At 35.6% G+C, this 23,532-nt stretch overlaps 1 protein-coding gene across 7 annotated transcripts in view; it reads left to right on the top strand.

Annotated features, from left to right (window-relative positions):
- Positions 1–23,532, top strand: part of LOC139976942 (uncharacterized) — a 179,773-nt gene that overhangs the window by 71,472 nt on the left and 84,769 nt on the right. For all 7 annotated transcript variants that reach the window (XR_011796329.1, XR_011796330.1, XR_011796331.1 and 4 more), the window contains exons 26-38: positions 6,324–6,383; positions 7,743–7,823; positions 8,977–9,039; positions 9,836–9,910; positions 10,386–10,445; positions 11,242–11,319; positions 12,355–12,678; positions 14,969–15,198; positions 15,397–15,540; positions 18,588–18,731; positions 20,016–20,072; positions 20,690–20,924; positions 22,111–22,189. Coding sequence is in view for 4 of the 7 variants with exons in the window: in XM_071985830.1 (XP_071841931.1) it covers positions 6,324–6,383; positions 7,743–7,823; positions 8,977–9,039; positions 9,836–9,910; positions 10,386–10,445; positions 11,242–11,319; positions 12,355–12,678; positions 14,969–15,198; positions 15,397–15,540; positions 18,588–18,731; positions 20,016–20,072; positions 20,690–20,924; positions 22,111–22,189 (1,630 nt within the window). In the remaining 3 variants the exon portion in view is untranslated. The remainder of the gene's footprint in view (positions 1–6,323; positions 6,384–7,742; positions 7,824–8,976; positions 9,040–9,835; positions 9,911–10,385; positions 10,446–11,241; positions 11,320–12,354; positions 12,679–14,968; positions 15,199–15,396; positions 15,541–18,587; positions 18,732–20,015; positions 20,073–20,689; positions 20,925–22,110; positions 22,190–23,532) is intronic.

Below are 23,532 nucleotides of genomic sequence, written 5' to 3'. Positions count from 1 at the left end.
ATCCTTGTGGTACGATGATGATGTGTCCTTACAACAGGATGTGATGTCATCATGACAGAGGTTCATTAAAGGGGTAACTTCCAGTTATAATGGTTATTTTTATTTCCTTGAAATGTGATACATTGTCTTAGTTCATCAAGGTGCAGGAAAGTTATTTCCTCAAGGGATAAATCATTTGTATCTTTGCAGTAAAATCAGCTAAATTGCCATCATGACTTAACAAACTGGGGTGCTAACAGATGCATCCATTAAGTTTCACCAAGTTTAAATTGAATAAAACTGCTGGTAGCATATGCATTTGCAAAGATGGATCATTTTCAGTAATCTTGTCAAACAATGAACATCAATCACTGGAATATAGTTTAAAATGTAAACAGATGATACTTTCAGGTACCAGACCCGACGACAGGGTGGGTCAGGTGGGGCTACAGACATGGTGCCTGATGTCTTTCATGGGACCCCAGTATCCATAGGTAGGGATTGATCAAGCCACGGCTTCCTACCCCCAGAAAAAACTCTTCATATATGCTATAAATGTACCATGAATGTATGACGTCTTAAAAGAATGGTGCCCAGTAACTTAAATGTCCCGGGCCTTACCTGGGTCAGGATGTCCCTACTTTCCTTTGGAGGTAAGTACACCAGCTTAGGACAAATTCAGTGCAAAACGAGATTTAAAGCTTTAAAAAATTCTAATAATGTTTCTCTTTAGTACTTTGGAAATTAATGCATATTTTACTATTATATTTCTTTGTAGGTAAAGGAAGCTATTCATCCATTGACAGCCCTTCATCAGCACTCCGTGTGAGAAAAATACAAATGCTGACATTAGAAGAAGGTGGGTTAATACCTCCTATGGTTTTAAATGAAAGTTGGCATACACTCCAACTTTCATTTCACTAGGTCAGTATGTACACCTCATGAGGTGAACAAAATATAGACATTTCTCAACCCTTGTAAATATATGAAGAATATTATGGAAAGACGATATATTTTTCGTCCAAACAAGCATTCTTCTGACATGAATCAAGCTGCATGAGAAGTACCTGAGTTCGGGTATTTTGTTAGCTGAAACATTACTTTCGTTCCTAATTGTGAAAATGGTCTGTTTTCATATTACTGAGAGAGGAAACGAATATTAATTGTTACATCAAATTACGGCGTCTTTGGAAACATTTTCAGTAAATTTGTTAAACAATGAACATCAATCACTGGAATATTGATAACAATTTAAACAGCCTGATGCCTGGTGACAGGGTGGGTCAGGTGCGGCTACATCCATGGTGCCTGTTGTCAACAATTGGGCCCCAGTATGCATAGGTAGGGATGGATCAAGCCATTGCTTTCTTTCCCCAGAAGAACTTCATATATGCCATAAATGTACCATGACGTCTTAAAAGAATGGGGCCCAGTGACTTACTTGTCTCGAGCCTGACCTGGGTCAGGATGTCCCTACTTTCCTTTCTGAGGTAAGTACAACAGCTTGGGAAAAATTCAATCCAAATAGAGACTTAAGGTTTGAAACAAGTCTACTTATGTTTTTATTTAACACTTTGAAAAGTAATGCATACTTTATTATTATATTTCTTTGTCGGTGAAGGAAGCAAGTCATCCTTTTACAGCCCTTCCACACTCCGTCAGCAACATCTGACAGTAGAAGAAGATGAAGAAGGTTGGTACATACCTTCTATGGTTTTGAATGAAAGTTGGCCTGCACGCCAACTTTCATTTCATTATGTCCTGTACACCTCAATGAGGTGTACAGGATACAGACATTTCCCCACCCAAGTCCTTTTACAGCCCTTCCACACTCCGTCAGCAATATCTGACAGTAGAAGAAGATGAAGAAGGTTGGTACATACCTTCTATGGTTTTGAATGAAAGTTGGCCTGCACGCCAACTTTCATTTCATTATGTCCTGTACACCTCAATGAGGTGTACAGGATACAGACATTTCCCCACCCAAGTCCTTTTACAGCCCTTCCACACTCCGTCAGCAATATCTGACAGTAGAAGAAGATGAAGAAGGTTGGTACATACCTTCTATGGTTTTGAATGAAAGTTGCCTTACACTCCAACTTTCATATCATTATGCCCTGTACACCTCTAGAGGTGTAAATATATAAGAATATTTATGGAAAAACAATGTTTTCTGGGTCCAAACAAGCTTTATTCTGACATGAATCAAAGCTGAATGAGGAATACCTGAATATGGGTGTTTGCTTGCTGAAACGTTACTTTTGTTCCATACTGTTGAAGTGTTTACTGTTAGTCAAATTTGGGAGTCCTTACTTAAAAATCACAGGTGAGCTAAGCTTTTATGAGCATAGTTAGCAGCATGTATATGATCTAATTGTCATTTGTCTGGTAATACAAAAACAGTTAAATTCCATATTAAAACCATGAAAGCATAAAGGTTGTCAAGATGCATTAAAGTCAGTGCCTCCACAATACCAGCAATTCGGCTCCTACCCCTCTTTCTCAATATTATTACTAACCCTAGATATACTGATGTTTGAAGGTAAACTATGATTTAAATCCATCCTTTTGGTGCGATAGTGATGAGTCCTTAAAATAGGATGTGATGTTATCATGGCAGAGGTTCATAAAAGGCATAACTTCCAATTATAATGGTTATTTGAATAATTTTCTAGAAATGTGATACATTTCTGCTATGTAATTGTCAATGCTTCTGCATGTATTAGTTCATCAAGGTGCAGGAAAGTTATTTCTTCAGGGGATAAATCATTTGCATCTTTTAAAGTAAAATAGGCTTACTTGCCATCATGTATTAACAAACTAGGGTGCTAACTGATGCATTCATTAAGTTTTCTAATGTTTAAATAAAATAAAACTTCTAGTAACATATGCTTTTGCAAATATGGATAATTTCTAGTAACTTTGTTAAACAATGAACATCAACCATTGGAATATTGATTAAAATATAAATAGATGATACTTTCAAGTGCTAAGCCTGACGACAGGGTGTGTCAGGTGGGGCTACTGCCATGGGGCCTGATGTCAATTATGGGACCCCATTATTCATGGGTAGGGATGGATCAAACCATGGCTTTCTTTCCCAGAAGAACTCTTCATGTATGATATGAATGTACCATGACGTCTCAAAAGAATATCGCCCAGTGAATTAATTGTCTCGGGCCTCAAATGGGCCTTTATGTTACTACTTTCCTTTCAGAGGTAAGTACACCAGCTTTGGACAAGTTCAATGCAAAACGAGACTAAGTTTGAAATAATTCTAATAATGTTTCTATTGAGTACTTTGGAAATTAATGCATATTTTACTATTACATGTCTTTGTAGGTAAAGGAAGATATCCATTCATGCACATGCATTCACCAGCACGCCGTGTGTCAATGCTTACAGAAAGAAAAGAAGGTGGGTAAATACCTTCAATGGTTTCAAATGAAAGTTGGCCTGCACGCCAACTTTCATTTCATTATGTCCTGTACACCTCATGAGGTGTACAGGATATAGACATTTCTCAACCCAAGTAACTATATGAAGAATATTTATGGAAAAAGAATATGTGTTTTTCCAAACCAGGATTCTTCTGACATGTATCAAAGCCTGAATGGGAAGTACCTGAGTGGAGTTATTTTACTCTCCGAAACATTACATTTGTTCCTTATTGTTAAAATGGCCTATTTCGATAGTACTGAGTGGGCAAAGGAGTATTACTTGTTATGTCAAATTTGGAAGTCTTTGGAACGTGATTTCTAAAAGTAGTACTTAAAAATTACAGGTGGGCTAAGCTGTCATGGGCATAGTTAGCAGTATGTTGATGATCAAGTTGTCATTTGTCTCTTAATATAAAAACAGTTTACTGCAAGACTAAAACCATGAAAGCATAAAGTTTGTCAACATGCATGAAAGTCAATGCCTTCACAATAGCAGGAATCCTGCTGCTTCCCCTTTCTTTCTCAATATTAATACTAACCCTAGATAAACTGATGTTTGAATGTAAGTTATTATTTAAATTCTTCCTTATGGTGCAATGATGATGAGTCCTTACCATAGGATTTGATGCCATCGTGGCAGAGGTTCTTAAAAGGCAAAAATTTTCATTTCCTTGAAATGTGATACATTTTGGCGATTTAATTGTCTATGTTCTCTGCATGTGTTAGTTGAAAAAGGTGCAAGAAAGTTATTTCTTTCAGGGGATAAATCATTTGTATCTTTTGAAGTATAATAAGCTAATTTGCCATCATGACTTAACAAACTGGGGTGCTAACAGGATGCATTCATAAGTTTCACCAAGTTTAAATTAAAATAAAACTACTAGTAGCATATGCTTTTGCAAAGATGGATAATTTCCAGTAACTTTGTGAAAAGATAAACATTAATCACTGGAAGTTTGTTTTAAGTATAAACAGATGATACTTCAGGTACCAGGCCTGATGACAAGGTGGGTCAGGTGGGGGTACAGACATGGGGTCGGTTGTCTTTTATGGGACCCCAGTATGTAAAGGTAGGGATTGATCAAGCCAAGGCTAACTTCCCCAAAATGAACTCTTCATACATGCCATATATGTACAATGAATGTATGACATCTTAAAAGAATGGGACCCAGTGACTTAATTTTCTCGAGCCTCTCCTGGGTCTTTATGTCACTACTTTCCTTTCAGAGGTAAGTACACCAGCTTGGGACAAATTCAATGCAAAACAAGACTAAGTTTGAAACAATTCTAATGATGTTTCTATTGAGCACTTTGGAAATTAATGCATATTTTACTATTATATGTCTTTGTAGCTAAAGGAATATATCCATCCATTCACATGCCTACTTCACCAACACACGTTATCACAAGGCTGACAGAAGGAGAAGGAGGTGGGTACATACCTTCAATGGTTTCAAATGAAAGTTGGCCTGCACGCCAACTTTCATTTCATTATGTCCTGTACACCTCATGAGGTGTTCAGGATATTGAAATTTCTCAACCCAAGTAACTATATGAAGAATATTTACAGAAAAAGAATAAGTGTTTTTCCAAACCAGATTCTTTTGAAATGATTCAAAGCTGAATGCGAAGTACCTGAGCAGAGGTATTTTTCTTTTTGAAACATTACGATTGTTCCTTATTTTTAAAATGGCTTGTTTCGATAGTACTGTACTTAGAGAGAAAAGTAGTATTACTTTTTATGTCAAATTTGAAACTCTTTGGAACATGATTTCTAAAAGTAGTAATTAAAAATCACAGGTGGGCTAAGCTTTCATGAGCATAGTAAGCATTATGTTGATAATCAAATTTTCATATGTCATTTGTCTTGTAATACTAAAATAGTTTACTGCAACATTAAAACCATGAAAGCTTGTATGGTTTAAACTGAAAGTTGGCAAGCAGGCCAACCTTCATTTCATTATGTCCTGTAAAACTCATGAGGTGAACAAGATATAGACATTTCTCAACCCTTGTAAATATATGAAGAATATTTATGGAAAAACAGTGTTTTTTTGGTCCAAACAAGCATTCTTCTGACATGAATCAAAGCTGAATGAGAACTACCCGAGTGGTGGTATTCTGCTTGCTGAAACATTACTTTCGTTCCTTATTGTTAAAATGGCCTGTTTTCATAATACTGAGAGAGAAAATGAGTATTAATTGTTACATCAAATTTGGGCGTCTTTGGAACATCATTTCTAAAAGTAGTCATTAAAAATCACAGGTAAACTAAGCTTTATGAGCATAGTTAGCAGCATTTTGATGATTAATTGTAATATGTCATTTGTCTTGTAATACAAAAACAGTTTACTGCCAGATTAAAACCATCAAAGCATAAAGGTTGTCAAGATGAATGAAATCTCACCAAGTTTAAAAAAAAAAAACCTGCTAGTAGGATATGCTTTCGCAAAGATGCATAAATGCCAGTAACTTTGTCAAACAATGAACATCAATCACTGGAATATTGTTTAAAATGTAAACAGATGATACTTTCAGGTACCAGACCCGACGACAGGGTGGGTCAGGTGGGGTCACAGACATGGGGCCTGATGTATCTTTTGGGACACCAGTATCCATAGGTAGGGATTGATCAAGCCAAGGCTAACTTCCCCCAATATTAATTCATATATACATTTATGGCATATATGCCATAAATGTATGATATCTTAAAGAATGGGGCCCAGTGAATTGTCCCGGGCCTAACCTGGGTCTGGATGTCCCTACTTTCCTTTCCGAGGTAAGATCACCAGCTCAGGACAAACTCAATGCAAAACAAGACTTGAAGCTTGAAACAAGTCTAATTATGTTTCTATTTACTACTTTGGATATTAATGCATATTTTACTGTTATGTTTCTTTGTAGGTGAAGGAAGCAAGTCGTCCATTCACAGACATTCACCAACTCTCCTCAAGAAAGTAAAAGGTGGGTACATACCTTCTATGGGTTTAAAAAGTTGGCATACACTCCAACTTTCATTTCATTAGGATAGTATGTACATCTCATGAGGTGAACAAAATATAGACATTTCTCAATCCTTGTAAATATATGAAGAATATTATGGAAAAACAATAGTTTTTCGTCCAAACAAGCATTCTTCTGACATGAATCAAAGCTGAATGAAAAGTACCCGAGTGGTGGTATTCTGCTTGCTGAAACATAACATTTGTTCCTTGCTGTTCAAAATGCCATTTTTCATAGTACTGTGAGAGAAAAGAAGAATTAATTGCTACGTCACATTTTTTTGCAAGATGATTTCTAAAAGTCACAGGTGAGCTAAGCTTTTATGAGCATAACAAGCATCATGTTCATGATCAAATTTTCATATGTCATTTGTCTTGTAATGCAAAAACAGTTAACTGCAACATTAAAACCATTAAAGCATAAAGGTTGTCAACATGCATGAAGTCAATGCCTGCACAATAGCAGCAATCCTACTCCTACCCCATCCCTTCCTTTATCAATATAATTACTTCCCCTCAATATAGTGATGTGTGAATGTAAACTAAACCTCGTGGTACGATGATGATGTGTCCTTACAACAGGATGTGATGTCATCATGACAGAGGTTCTTGAAAGGGGTAACTTCCAGTTATAATGGTTATTTTTATTTCCTTGAAATGTGATACATTTCGGATATTTAATTGTCAAAGCTTCTGCATGTATTAGTTCATCAAGGTGCAGGAAAGTTATTTCCTCAAGGGATAAATCATTTGTATCTTTTGAAGTAAAACCAGCTAAATTGCCATCATGTATTAACAAACTGGGGTGCTAACAGACGCATCCATTAAGTTTTATCAAGTTAAAATTAAATAAAACTGCTGGTAGCATATGCATTTGCAAAGATAGATCATTTTCAGTGTCTTTGTCAAACAATGAACATCAATCACTGGAGATTTGTTTTAAGTATAAACAGATGATACTATCAGGTACCAGACCCGACGACAGGGTGGGTCAGGTGGGGCTACAGACATGGTGCCTGATGTCTTTCATGGGACCCCAGTATGTATAGTTAAGGATGGATCAAGCCATGGCTTCCTACCTCAGAAACACTCTTCATACATGCCATAAATGTATGACGTCTTAAAAGAATGGGGCCCAGTGACTGAATTGTCCCGAGCCTTACCTGGGTCCTGATGTCCATACTTTTCTTTCAGAGGTAGGTACACCAGCTGAAGACAAATTCAATGCAAAATGAGATTTAAAGCTTTAAAAAGTTCTAATAATGTTTCTCTTTAGTACTTTGGGAATTAATGCATATTTTACTATTATATTTCTTTGTAGGTAAAGGAAGCTATTCATCCATTGAAAGCTCTCCATCAGCACTATATAAGAGAGATATGCAAATGCTGACATTAGAAGAAGGTGGGTACATACCTTCTAAGGTTTAAAATGAAAGTTGGCATACACTCCTACTTTCATTTAACTATGTCAGAATGTACATCTCATGAGGTGTACAAGATATAGACATTTCTCAACCCTTGTAAATATATGAAGAATATTTATGGAAAAACAATGTTTTTTCGTCCGAAAAAGCATTCTTCTGACATGAATCAAAGCAGAACGAGAAGTACCTGACTGAGGGTATTTGCTTCCTGAAACATTACGTATGTTCCTTATTGTTAAAGTGGCCGTTTTTTATGGTACTGAGAGAGAAAAGGAGTATAGTATTACTTATTATTACTTACCCAAGATATACTGATGGTTGTGTAGAAACTATATTTAAATCCTTTCTTATGGTACGATGATGTTGAGACCTTGAAACAGGATGTGATGTCATCATGATAGAGGTTCTTAAAAAGCATAACTTCTCATTGTAATGGGTTTCTCTTATTTTATTTCCTTGAAATGTGATATATTTCGGTTATTTAATTGTCAATGTTCTCTGCATGCATCAGTTCATCAAGGTGCCGGAAAGTTATTCCCTCATGGGATAAATCATTTGTAATTTTTGAAGAAAACTAAGCTAAATTACCATCATAACTTTACTAACTGGGGTGCTAACTTGCGTTCATTAAACTACACCAAGTTTAAAATAAATAAACCTGCTAGTAGGATATTCTTTTTGTAAGATGCATAATTTCCAGGAACATTGTCAAACTATGAACATCAATCACTGGAATTTTGTTCAAAGTATAAATAGATGATACTTTCAGGTACCATGCTTGACGACAGGGTGCGTCAAGTGGGGCTACAAACATGGGGCCTGATGTTTTTCATGGGACCCCTGTATGCATGGGATGGATGGATCAAGCCATGGCTTCCTTTTCCCAGAAGAAATCTTCATACATGCCATCAATGTACCATGAATGTATGACATCTTAAAAGAATGGGGCCCGGGGACTTAATTGTCCCGGACCTTGGGTCTGGATGTCCCTACTTTCCTTACAGATGTAAGATCACCAGCTCAGGACAAACTCAATGCAAAATAAGACTTTAAGCTTGAAACAAGTCTATTTTTGTTTCAATTTACTACTTTGGAAATGAATGCATATTTTACTGTTATGTTTCTCTGTAGATGAAGGCAGCAAGTCATCCATTCGCAGACCTTCACCAACTTTCCTTAAGAGAGAAGAAGGTGGGTACACACCTTTTATGGTTTTAAATGAAAGTTGGCAAACACTCCAACTTTCATTTCACTAGGTCAGTATGTACACCTCATGAGGTGAACATAATATAGACATTTCTCAACCCTTGTAAGAATATTATGGAAAAACAAAATTTTTTGTCCAAACAAGCATTCTTCTGACATGAATGAAAGCTGAATGAGAAGTACAGTACAGTACCTGAATGGTGGTATTCTGCTTGCTGAAACATTACATTTGTTTCTTGCTGTTAAAATGGCCATTTTTCATAGTACTGTGAGAGAAAAGGAGAATTAATTGCTACGTCACGTTTCAGAGTTTTCGGAAGATTATTTCTAAATGTAGTAATTAAAAATCACAGGTGAGGTAAGCTTTTATGAGTATAATAAGCATCATGCTGATGATCAAATTTTCATATGTCATTTGTCTTGTAATACAATAACAGTTTACTGCAAGATTAAAACCATGAAAGCATAAAGGTTGTCAACATGCATGGAAGTCAATGCCTGCAATCCTGCTCCTTCTCAATATTATTACTTACCCTAAATGTACTGATGTGTGAATGTGACCTAATCCTCAAGATATCATGAATGTATGATGACTTAAAATAATGGGGCCCAGTGACTTAATTGTCCCCGAGCCTGACCTGAGTCTGGATGTCCCTACTTTCCTTTAAGCTTGGGACAAATTCAACACAAATGGAGCCTTTAAGCTTGAAACAAGTCTAATTATATTTCTACTCACTGCTTTGAAAATAAATGCATATTTTACAATTATGTTTCTCTGTAAGTGAACAAAGAAAGTCATCCATTAACAGATCTTCATCAACATTTCATAAGCAACAACTGACAGTAGGAGAAGATGAAGGTGGGTATATACCTTCTATGTATTTAAATGAAAGTTGGTGTGCACTCCAACTTTTATTTCACTATTTCCTGTACACTTCAAGAGTTTTTTTCTTTATATTTCATTTGTCTTGTAATACAAAAACAGTTTACTGGAAGATTAAAACCATGAAAACATATAGGTTGTCAACATGCATGAAAGTCAATGCCTGCACAATTGCCCCTTCCTCTCCCAATATTATTACCTAACCTAAATATACTGATGAGTGAATGTGAACTAATCCTCATGGTATCATGAATGTATGATGTCTCAAAAGAATGGGGCCCAGTGACCTACTTGTCCCCGAGCCTGACCTGAGTCTGGATGTCCCTACAATCCTTTAAGCTTGGGACAAATTCAACACAAAATGAGACTTTAAGCTTGAAACAAGACTAATTATGTTTCTAATTACTACGTTGGAAATGAATGCATATTTTACTGTTACGTTTCTTTGTAGATGAAGGCAGCAAGTCATCCATTCGCAGACCTTCACCAACTTTCCTTAAGAGAGAAGAAGGTGGGTACACACCTTTTATGGTTTTAAATGAAAGTTGGCATACACTCCAACTTTCATTTCACTAGGTCAGTATGTACACCTCATGAGGTGAACAAAATATAGACATTTCTCAACCCTTGTAAGAATATTATGGAAAAACAAAATTTTTCGTCCAAACAAGCATTCTTCTGACATGAATGGAAGCTGAATGAGAAGTACAGTACAGTACCTGAATGGTGGTATTCTGCTTGCTGAAACATTACATTTGTTTCTTGCTGTTAAAATGGCCATTTTTCATAGTACTGTGAGAGAAAAGGAGAATTAATTGCTACGTCACATTTCAGAGTTTTCGGAAGATTATTTCTAAATGTAGTAATTAAAAATCACAGGTGAGGTAAGCTTTTATGAGTATAATAAGCATCATGCTGATGATCAAATTTTCATATGTCATTTGTCTTGTAATACAATAACAGTTTACTGCAAGATTAAAACCATGAAAGCATAAAGGTTGTCAACATGCATGGAAGTCAATGCCTGCAATCCTGCTCCTTCTCAATATTATTACTTACCCTAAATGTACTGATGAGTGAATGTGACCTAATCCTCATTATATCATGAATGTATGATGACTTAAAATAATGGGGCCCAGTGACTTAATTGTCCCCGAGCCTGACCTGAGTCTGGATGTTCCTACTTTCCTTTAAGCTTGGGACAAATTCAAAACAAATGGAGACTTTAAGCTTGAAACAAGTCTAATTATATTTCTACTTACTGCTTTGAAAATAAATGCATATTTTACAATTATGTTTCTCTGTAGGTGAACAAAGAAAGTCATCCATTAACAGATCTTCATCAACATTTCATAAGCAACAACTGACAGTAGGAGAAGAAGAAGGTGGGTATATACCTTCTTTGTATTTAAATGAAAGTTGGTGTGCACTCCAACTTTTATTTCACTATTTCCTGTACACTTCATGAGGTGTACATGATATTGGCATTAATCAAAATTTGTAAATATATGAAGAATATTGATAGAAAAACAATGTTTTTTGGTCCAAACAAGCATTCTTCTGACATGAATCAAAGCTGAATGAGAAGTACCCGAGTAGTGGTATTCTGCTTGCTGAAACATTAGTTTGTTCTCTATTGTTAAAGTGGCCTGTTTATAGTACTGAACGAGAAAAAGAGTATTAATTGCTACGTCACATTTGGGAGTGTTTGCAGGATTATTTCTAAAAATCACTGGTGAGCTGAGCTTTTATGAGCATAGTTAGTAGCATGTATATAATCAAACTTTCATATGTCATTTGTCTTGTAATACAAAAATAGTTTACTGCAACATTAAAACCATGAAAGCATAAAGGTTGTCAACATGCATGGAAGTCAATGCCTGCACAATAGCAGCAATCCTGCCCCTACCCCTTCCCTTCCTTTCTCAATATTGTTACGTACCCTAAATATAGTGATGTGTGAATGTGACCTAATCCTAGTGGTACGATGACGATGAGTCCTTACAACAGGATGTGATTTCATCATGACAGTGGTTCTTTAAAGGGGGCACTTCCAATTATAATGGTTATTTTTGTTCCCTTGAAATGTGATACATTTCGGTTATTTAATTGTCAATGCTTCTGCATATTGTATTAGTTCATCAAGGTGCAGGAAAGTAATTTCCTCAAGGGATAAATCATTTGTATCTTTTGAAGTAAAATAAGGTAAATTGCCATCATGACTTAACAAACTAGGGTTTTACAGATGCATTCATTAAATTTCATCAAATTTGAAATGAAATAAAACATAGTACGATATGCTTTTCAAAAGATAATTTCCAATAACTTTGTTACACAATGAGCGTCAATCACTGGTATATTGTTTAAAATGTAAACAGATGATACTGTCAGGTAGCAATTTAGCTATTTTTCCCCCTCAGACTGGAAGCCACCAGACACCATGACAATAACATCTTCCATATCTGGAAAGGGAGGATTATTACAGATTCCAAACACGGGCATTAAACTGGTTTTTCCACCAAACGCAGTCACAGAGGAACTCAATATCCAAGTAAAAATCATTCCACCAAGTGTTCTAAATGAGCCAGCCACATCCTTTTCAAGTAATTCATCAGTGGTATTGGAGCTTCTGCCGAATGGTTTGCAGTTAAAACGTGAAGTTTCATTGACCTTACCACATTGTCTGACTTTTATTAATGAGGAAAAAGCTAAAGCCAAGGTTTATGTCAGTCACCATGAAGAAGGTAAACCTCACTTTATCTTACAATATATTGCTTAATTTCACACATTATTGTACTTTATTTGACTTCACATGATTTATCACATACAATATTTCACTTTACTCCTCACCGAATAGCTGCCACCTAACATGTGTGGAATGCACTGTGGAATGCACTGTGAAATGGAAAAGTTGACAGCATACACTGCAACAGTGAAAGTTTATTTTCTATACCACACTGCTTGCCTTTCATCAAAGAAGCTAAAACAAATAATATTCATTTAGAAAAAAGTAACTCTCAGTAAACATCCAAAACTTTTGACAAATTATTTACAACAGAACTGTGTAGTTAAGGGTGTGTATAATAACTGCAAAACTTTGGTGGATAGGATTCAGAGATATAAAATGCAGCCAACAAATTAGTTAGGTATCATATTATCTTGTATTTGAAGACATTATAGAAGGAGATCACAGTTGGTTTATATGGTTTTTAGTTATTCAAGAACAAAGTTTTTTTATTTTTTTATTTTATTTTTTTATGGTACATCGATTATATTTAGAGTTCTGATAACAACATAGGTTTGTTAGCTGAATGATACAAAGGAATTATTTACATAATGCGAATATTGATTCTGAATTGAGTATTTCTTCTTCTCCTCTTATACCAAAATTACACATCCAGAAAAACAAACCTTCAGTGAATACAAAACTCACACTTACACACATGCATAAAAGTACATATACATACACATACAAATACCCACACACACACCTACAAACGTACAAATACAGAGACACACACGCATACAAACACGTACGTACAAACATAAACACCCACACAAGTAAAACAAAGCACAGTGAGGAATAAAACAGCGAAAAACATCAGAGATTGTCTATGCTACTACATAAATGTAACAGTAAGGTAGATGATAAGCAGAGGTTAAGTCAAGAGTCGCAAAGTTCATTGATTGAATGAGAAAAACAAGTCCTTAATGCCATGTATTTTCTGCGAGCAGAGCTAGTAAAATTTTCGCTTTGAGGCAATGTGCTTCTCAACGTTAAGAATAAGTCTGAAATTATCTTGTATATGAAGACATTATAGAAGTTGTTCACGGTTGGGTTTACTTGGTTTTTAGCTATTCAAGAACAAAGTTAATATTAATGAAAGTGGTCTGGCTGTGATCCAATGACAGGGCTGCAACACACTGAATTATTCATGCATTAAAATGAAAGAGACAGCTTTATGGCAACTCTTCATTGGGCAGTGGACTTCAAATCTACTGCAACAGATTAACTGATTATTGTAATTTTTGACTTTATGAAGCAATGCATTGAACTCTTTATTTTGTCTGGAACAATAAAATGGCTTGGTTCACCAGCTGTATGGGACAAGCAGCGAGTCTTAGTATGTGGTGTCTTGTGTGATTGGTTTAGGGGAGGCTAGTTAATCTAATCGGTGTTGTCACTAATCTTTCTTGTCACTTTTGTCTGGACCAATATAACAAGAAATTGCTAACTAGCTTTTATAAGTCCTGCAGAGGATCCTTGTGCCTTTTGCCTGATTCTGGGAAGGCTTGCAAATCTAGTTGATGGCCTGGTGCAATTTCTAGTAGCCTATAGTAAAAGATTTAATGATCTGAAGTTTTGCATAATTAAATACAAGAAGAAAAATGTTAAATAGATGTGCAACCTTCACAAGTTATCTATTACCTTAATATCAAGTGACAATGGGGAATGATGCCAAAACTGAATGGGTAAAAGGACAATTTTATGCTCTTGTTTTTATTGGGAGGGGGGTGCAAAGTTGTAGAATGAAGATTGTGAATTTGTAAACATGAATGATGCAGCCCAATTGTTTTCGATTAGATATGCTACTATACAGACTGCTGGATCTTGATTTTTATTTCACTCCCTCACAGGGAACAGAATCAATAAAAAGCTTTCTCAGACATACACACTCCTCTTTATATTGATAGACACTTCATAAATCCTTCTATCCTGTGTATTGTTTATTGCTGCACATGTGCGGTTTATGTGTCAGGATGTTACCAAAAGAAAAGCACATCATTGTTATATACATTGACATCTCTGTATAATGATAATAAATATTTACTTATCAAGCATACTATCCACCGTTTCAGCTAAAAGTAAATTAATTCATAGACAAACACACTGGAGTTAATAAATTAATATTTAATATTTATGAAATACCATGCACAAGGTTGATGGACTGGTAGTTTATGGTAAAATATTAAAATCAACACTCTTAGTGATTTCATTTATCTGATTGAAATTCATTTCTGTAAACTTGACAGGCCAAAGACCCTGTTGGGAAGAGAGACCGCTCAGCCCTTACATCTTTCATCGTTCAAAGTGTACATTGAGACTTCTTGGCTTTTGCTGGGTGAAGATTGTAATTGATGACAAAGAAGTTGAAGCTAAGAATATTGTGGTATTTGCTACGAAAGATATACTACAGGATAAGAAAACTGCCAATTTAGAAGTTGGATATTACGAAGACATTCCTGAACGTGGTGAACCAAATGTAAATTCATTATTAAATGGTGTGTTGTGATGCATCATTCTTTCTAAAATAGTATACCAGCAAGTATATTTTTTACAAAAAGATATTTTTCTTTATAAAGTCACTTTTTTGTGGATTAACCTATGAATTGATCAGTAAATTTGACATAAATTGTTTGTTTTAGTGAGAGTAACATCTAGTAAATGATTTTCATTTCAGATACTAGAATTGAATCCAGACATGAAACCTGCAAAAAAACTCAAATTGAAATTTTTGAAAGAAGGAAAACAGCCATTAACTATATCATTTAATGGCACTGATCCAGGCAATACTTGGGCTATAGAGCAAGATAAACCAAAAAAGGTAAATTTTTTCATTTGCATATTTCAGTTCTAAAGTGGTCAGATATTACTTTAATTTAGACTTGATAACATAGTTTATTATGTTTGTGAGAGGGTGCTAAAAAAATGTCATAATTTCTTATTAGTTTACCATTAGGAGTTCAATGTGGTTATCCTCGCTTGGATTATACTCTAAAAACATTAATTTTCCGGGTATCACATGATCTACAAAGTAACCAAAGCTATTTTCCATCTCTCACTCCTCAAGATTTTTTGTGAAAGTTTATTCCTGCTGCAGCTGCTTCATAAGCTAAGATTTTATGGTTACTTCGTAGATCACATGATACCCGAAAAATTGCTGTTTTTTTCGGGTATAAACCAAGCGAGGGCTAACCAGGTTGAACTCATAATGACATACAGCACTCTGGCTTACATAGTGTAATACTGTGGAATATACACAATTGTACCAAGTTATGCACAAACTGTACACTGTCAGCTAGGGTAGGAGATACGGCATCATATTTACTTGCTATAAAATACTGTGACAGTAATATTTCTTTGATATGTTCATCTGCAATGGAAGCTCGACAACAAGGTTTTTGGTTCCTTGCTTTAGCAAAAGGAACCAATGTAGTCAGGTTTGTGTGTGTCTGTGTGGGTACGCTCTATCTCAATAAGGGAAAGTTGGATTGAGGCCAGACTTGGACTATAGATCCCCCACATAGAGAAGATGTGCCTTATTGTTTTTGGTGCCCACAAAGGTCAGTTATGGTCCAAAAACCCAAAATATTAAAACTGCAATAACTCCCAGTGCCAATGTGCAACAATGTTGATATTTTGGGACAAGTTGTGAACTGGTTAGGGGAACATTTTGAAACTTAACTTGCATGTGATCCGAGGTCACCTAAGGTCAATTAATGTTAAAAACAAGTATTTTTGCGATAACTTGAAAACGAATTGTCCGTTAGTGTTGGGAGTTGCTTCAATGTAATCCAATTGTCGACCTGCATCTGGGTGACCCTTGACCTCAATTTGACCTCTGGTGACCTTTAAGTGTTTTGGGCATTTTTACAGTTTTGATGCTATTTTCAGATGTAAAAGGTACCTTATGATCATAAATGTTAATAGGTTGACCCCTGTGTGACCTTCGTGTGCGAAGTTATATGGGGTCAAAGTTTTCGGTCGGAGTTAGGATGGCTGTATAGACTTGTCTTGTTGTTTTTTTGGAATCAGGAGACCAAACTGCATCTGAAGCCAAGGTCAAAGGTCACATTAGAAAAAATGTGCTTATTTTGGGAGAAAACGGGCGAAAAAGAAAATGTTTGGTTTTGATGCTAGATTTGGATATCAAAGGTACCTTCCAATCAAAAAGTCAATGGGTCGACACCCGGGTGAGCTTTGTGTGTGAAGTCATACGTTGTCAAAGTTAATTTTCAGACATTTAATGCAATAAAGTGTGACACAGTTGATATTTTTGGACAAGTTGTGAATGGTATAGGGGAATATTTTCAAACTTAATGGTCATGTGATCCGAGTTCACCAAAGGTCAATTAATGTTAAAAAACTAGTATTTTGGGGGGAAAAAATGGGCAAAGAAAAAATGTTTGAATTTTTATAGTTTTGATGCTATATTTACGTCTCACCAATCAAAAATGTCAATGGGTGACCTTTGCGTGTGAAGTTATATGAGGTCAAAGTTAATTTTCAGACATTTAGTGCAATAACTCCCAGTGCCAAAGTGTGACACGGTTGATATTTTGGGACAAGTTGCGATTGGTATAGGGAAATATTTTCAAACTTAACGGTAATGTGATCCGAGGACACCAAAGGTCAATTAATGTTAAAAAACAAGTATTTTTGCGATAACTTAAGAACGAATTGTCTGTTAGGGTTGGGAGTTGCTTCAATGTAATCTAATTGTCGACCCGCATCTGGGCGACCCTTGACCTCAATTTGACCTCTGATGACCTTTAAGTGTTTTGGGGATTTTTACAGTTTCGATGCTATTTTCAGATGTCAAAGGTACCTTCTGATCATAAATGTCGATAGGTTGACCCCCGTGTGACCTTCGTGTGCGAAGTTATATGGGGTCAAAGTTTTCAGTCAGAGTTAGGATGGCTGTACAGACTTGTCTTGTTGATTTTTGGAATCAGGAGATCAAACTACATCTGAAACCAAGGTCAAAAGGTCAGAGGTCACATTAGAAAACATGTGCTTATTTTGGGAGAAAACGGGCAAAAAAGAAATGTTTGGTTTTGATGCTAGATTTGGATATCAAAGGTACCTTCCGATCAAAAATGTCAATGGGTTGACACCCGGGTGAGCTTTGTGTGTGAAGTTATAAGAGGTCAAAGTTAATTTTCAGACATTTAATGCAATAACTCCCAGTGCCAAAGTGTGACACGGTTGATATTTTGGGACAAGTTGCGAATGGTATAGAGGAATATTTTCAAACTTAATGGTCATGTGATCCGAGGTCACCAAAGGTCAATTAATGTTAAAAAACTAGTATTTTGGGGGGAGAAAATGGGCAAAGAAAAAATATTTGAATTTTTATAGTTTTGATGCTATATTCACGTCTCACCAATCAAAAATGTCAATGAGTTGACCCCCATGTGACCTTTGTGTGTGAAGTTATATGAGTTCAAAGTTAATGTTTAGACATTTAATGCAATTAACTCCCAGTGCCAAGGTCTGACACGATTGATATTTTGGGACAAGTTGTTAATGGGGTGGTGGAACATTTTCAAACTTAACGGTCATGTGATCTGAGGTCACCAATGTTATCAAATCTGTTGACCCGCTTGTAGGTGACCTTATATTTCTTACATTTTCGACGCCATATTCAGATCTCAAAAGTGTTGGCTATAGTGTTGGTTACTTTATGGGTACATGTAGTCCGACCACAATTACTTGGACTATTTGAGCCCAATCTTGCTATGATAATATTATGTGTATTGTCATATACCTCTACCCAAGGAACCACAGTGCCCTTGGGCTCTTGCTTAGCAATGTATCTGCATGGTTTAAACATCACCAAATGCATAAATCATTTTGTTCTTCTTGTAGGAGATATCTTGGCAGTCTATAGCAGGGTCTGAAGATCACTTAGTGTCATTTGTACTTCAAAGGAAACAAACTCAGGACTCATTCTGCAATGTTTCAGCACAACAGGGGAACTCTGATCCTATTATATTTGTATTAAAGTTGGAGGTTCGTTGTTTTGGAATGGAAATGTTTGATATGTGTATTACTGATTAAATGGATTTTGGTACAAAGAGATCAAAAGGTTAGATCAAGCTGTTGAGTTGACAGGCTCTTGGCCCAGATTTTCATGAACTAAGTGGTTTAGCTAATGTTTCTTAAGCACTGCATCATCTGAGAAAGCGCACTGATCTCAAACTATCCACTTGAGGGTTCATATCCTTATTAGCATGAGCTGCATGTTGTAATATTATAGTGAACCATTATACCTGACATCACTTTAACAAAACAATGTTAGGGTGGTAACATGATTGTAATGTGTTGCATTATATACCTTACCACTGTTGAAGACATGTTTGAGTGCCAACACTACTTTTGTCAGTCAATTCTATGGATAGTCAGGAAATATTTGATTTTATGACCTGATCTTTGCCCGAATTATGCAACCAACATCAGTTTTATCATCATCATCAACTGGCTAAAGTAAATAAGTTTCTTTGTACAGGCTTGTAGATGCCACAAAACCATGCAAAGTAGGTTTGGAATGAAATGAATCTCTCCATAATGTTTCTCTCCTTCTGAATGTTTATGCTTTCTTGGTGATGTTGTAACCTCTGCATGTGGCTTTAACTAGGGAGTTGTTCCATAAAAACTCCCTGCTAAAAACAAACACATAGAAAAAAAAACACCTGTCAACATATAGTTTCCAAAAACTTATACGCATTCCTGTATTTTCTAACTGATTTAAAATGTAGAGTAAGAGGCAAAGGGTGGTCCAGCCATAAAATGAAATGGAGGAGATAAGGTCTACAAAAAAATCAAGACCTACAGAACTTTTACTTTTATACAAGCAAAAGAGAATGTCTAGTAAAACAAAGAAATATGTGATTGCTTAATAATCATAATGACAAGCTATGCATGATACTGAGCATTTCTGTTGCATTTCCATTTGCAAAATAAAAGTAAAAACATATTTTACAAGACGACAATATTTTGCAAGGGTGTGAGAATGGAGAAAATAATTAATGAATATCAGGAATTGATTTATATGAGTAGATTCTTTTCTCTATGCGTGTGTTTCTACCCGTTTGGTAATACCTCCTATTTCTTCCACTTCTTGCAATTCTTCTCTGATGCTATGGTTGATCCTTACACCAAATATATGGAGATTGAATTTAGCTATAATAGTATGTGTAAGATAAATTAGTGTATTTTGCAGCCTTCGAAAATACTAGTTTGGAACAATGTATCTTTTTGGTAAGTTTAATGGTAATGTATGTTCTCTTTCCACAGGGGAATCAGTCCACAGGTGAAATTGCAGACAGTACAGTACCTGATTGCATTTTAGAGGTATTTATTATCATAATGATGTTTGTCAAGATTCTACAACAATGATCCAGGGATAGGCGACAAAATTGTTGTGTTTGTTTGGAGGGGTTGTGCGGGGTGTCTGTGATCAGTAAAGTGTCCTGCTAGCTGTCATGCCTCATCCTGCATCCCGTGGCTTTACTACCTAATATTTAATATTCCAATGACTGTAATAAATTAACTTATTTGTGGCCATTCTCCCAGAAGTCTGGTGGGTTCTGAAATTTGTTCAGCAGCCTTGGTTATGCTTTTTATAAGTAAATTTGTAAGGATTGTACAGATATCATACTGTTCCAAGTGGACATAGCATTATGTTATGTATTTGTGTGGCAGAAAGAAGATAGGCAGTTATTTAGGGTTGTTTTTTAGTTCTTGGACAATGAAGCATCTACTTTCTGTATAAATATTACAATATAAGCCCCTCTGATGTTCTATTGTCACATCAATTTATTTGTTTCAACTAGACCACAAGCCATTAGTGTACCAATTCATCGAGGTCTCTTCCATCCACAGCTATTCTATAAATTGTCCTTAGTGTAAGATATTTATGTTTTGAATGTAAATGAAGCAGATTTAATTTCAATTCATCTTTCTTGTAGTATTTGGCAGAAAAGCTGGATTCAGAGTGGCAAAGCCTTGCCAGGTATTTGAATATTAGCGATGCTGATCTTGATAATTTAAAGGAAGATAATCGCCGGTGTCATCAAGACACAAAATACTTTATGCTTCGTCACTGGAGAAAAAGGAATGATACTAAGGCCACCTGCAGAGTGCTTGCTACAGCTTTGGGAAAGGCAGACCGAATAGATCTTCAGCAGTATGTGGAGAGACATGGTAATAATAACTATTGACTGGATTGATATTGATGACTTCATTCAGGTTGATAATTCATCTAATAATACATGCATACAAATAATTTGTATTCACAGTGACATTCAAAAGGTATTCAGGTGGCTGAAGTTGATTCCTTACAGACATAATGCTGGCAAGATATAGGTCAAAACCTTTATAGCATCTTGTATGGCAAAGAAAATCTTTCAATTTGGTGGTATTTTGTGAAATGCATCTAGCAACAGCTGAATGATGTCATCACAGCAATTCAGCTGGAAACTTCTTTTTGTTAACTTTTTATATATAATATTCAACTCCCCTATTTTCAGAGGAATATAATATTTCTACTAAACGTTGCATTTTAATGACATTCTAAATAGAGAGAATGTCACAGTATACAAGATCTCTCAAATTCAAGATTCATGTCCTTCAAACTTTATGAGCCATAGTGATGATGTCATAGCGGACTGCGTTCATTCCCTAATTGTTTTCTATTCAGCTCATATGTTTTGAATTTATTACTGGAAATTTATATTGATGAATGTTAATGCTTAATTATCAGCATAAATATTAAAGCTTCTCATCTGTGTCATAATTTAGGCAGTCTGTTTCCATGTTAACTGAACCCACAAGAGTATCAACAAGACACATAAATATACAGTCTGCCACCATTTGTTACATTGTAGCTAGTACGGATAGTATGTGAGAGAGTCTTGTTGTATTGTTCATCAAATGAGTGAGAGAGAGAGAGGGGGGGGGGGTGACATGAAGACAGGAACCAAGAAGAGGGTCAATATACTGGTAACTTGCATTGTGGAATTGTAATATCCATGTGCATGAATTGCCTTTACTGTACATTGTTTCTCTAATTACATTTCATAATACCATCACATCATACACAAAAGCATACAAATGCTGTAACTAATATCAACATAGAAGTTTGGTTACATACAAAGTTTTTCTTTTTCACAATCAGTTTTGGTACAGTGTAACCATCTCCTCATACACGCTCCACTCACATCCCAACCAATTGCATTAACTCAGTCAGATGTCCAAAGGCACAAAACTGCAGTTATGAATTTCAGTTATATATATGGTCATTTAGTTATAAATAGTTATTGGCGACCAAGATCCAATGAACCGACAAATGCAGTCCTTTTAATTTCGTAAACATGTATTTCTTCTCCAGATCGGAATCTATTACAAATTGAATATCTGCACACAAAATCAAAGACGATGGCCAGCAAGAATGTATCAAAACTCTCCCCGTAAGTATGAATATTTTCAATGTAGTTTTAATCTTAATTATCATTGTTGTAATTCATGAAGGTGACTGTAAATATATATATATATACATATATATATATATATATATATATATATATTTATATATATATATATATATATATATATATATATATATATATATATATATATATACATATAAATGTGTGTGGGAGTAGCTCAGGAACCATATGTTCATATGGATTCATGTCGTATATGATAGTCTGGTAGCCAATCAGCTGTATATTGATTGCTTTTTCAAGTAATGCCATGAGTCATACATAATGAGTAGGCAGGCATAATGTAAACATCTTAAAATGGCCTTATGTTGACAGCATTTGTTTTCTTTCATACTTGGCTTGTATGTATTGGTAGCAGATACGTTAGTGTTCACGTTAGGAAACTGTTAAAAATAATTTATATGGCAGGCTTAATTATTATTATTTTTTTTGGAAGCAAGAAAGTATCAGGGACTGTATGTTAGATTATATGTCATATATGATAGTCTGATAGTCAGTGGGCTTTGTATGTGCCCTATTGCTTTTAAAAGTAATGTAATGAATTATTGTGTGGGGCGTGACACATGTAGAAGGTGGACATATTTATGTCTTTCGTATTTGGCATGTTTGTATTGTCAGTTGCTTCTTGAGCATATTTTTTCCCTTGTAATTTGATACAGCGCCACCAATTTCAGAAGTTTTCCCGCCATGGTTTTGTCTGTAATTAGTAACTGTGTAAGGCGTGATTGGGACCTACTAGGTTGGTTAATGAACATATGGCTTTGAATGGCCCTCCCTGAAATTTTAGCCTACCAAAGATCTGGACTGACAAATTTTGATCCTTTACTAGATCCGCTCAGTATAAGTGACTACTTTATGAAGCCACTTTCGTCCGTTTTTTCTTTTCATGAAAATTTGCCGTAGTTCTGCGGAAGCTTTGGTATTTCATTGGAACCAATTGTCCGTTATATGCTGACTCAGATTCCATTTGGAAAGAATGGTCGAGGATTGTTTTCTTGTCATCGTAATTTCCTGTCTTTGTTCCCTCCACTTGTTGATATTTTTTTAATTCGCATTAAAGTTTGCTGCAATTTACCCGGTAAAGGTTAACATTAATGTAAAGCAGAACCAAGAATCACTTCACCATAATGATCAAAAATTGAGTCCAAATTAACTCTCTTCCTTAGTACAAACCACTCCAAAAAGTTTTTCCCCTTTCTTCAAATAAACATATGCTATCAAAATCATGAATCACACACGAGCAGAAACTTGACCGTGCCTGATGGATCGAGTGCCGTTAACTCTTCAAACATTGCAGACATTTTGTC

Source organism: Apostichopus japonicus, chromosome 12 (assembly GCF_037975245.1).
Source record: "Apostichopus japonicus isolate 1M-3 chromosome 12, ASM3797524v1, whole genome shotgun sequence".
NCBI lineage: Eukaryota > Metazoa > Echinodermata > Holothuroidea > Aspidochirotida > Stichopodidae > Apostichopus > Apostichopus japonicus.
The sequence above is the reverse complement of the archived record's forward strand: the minus strand, read 5'-3'. Positions and strand labels throughout refer to the sequence as shown.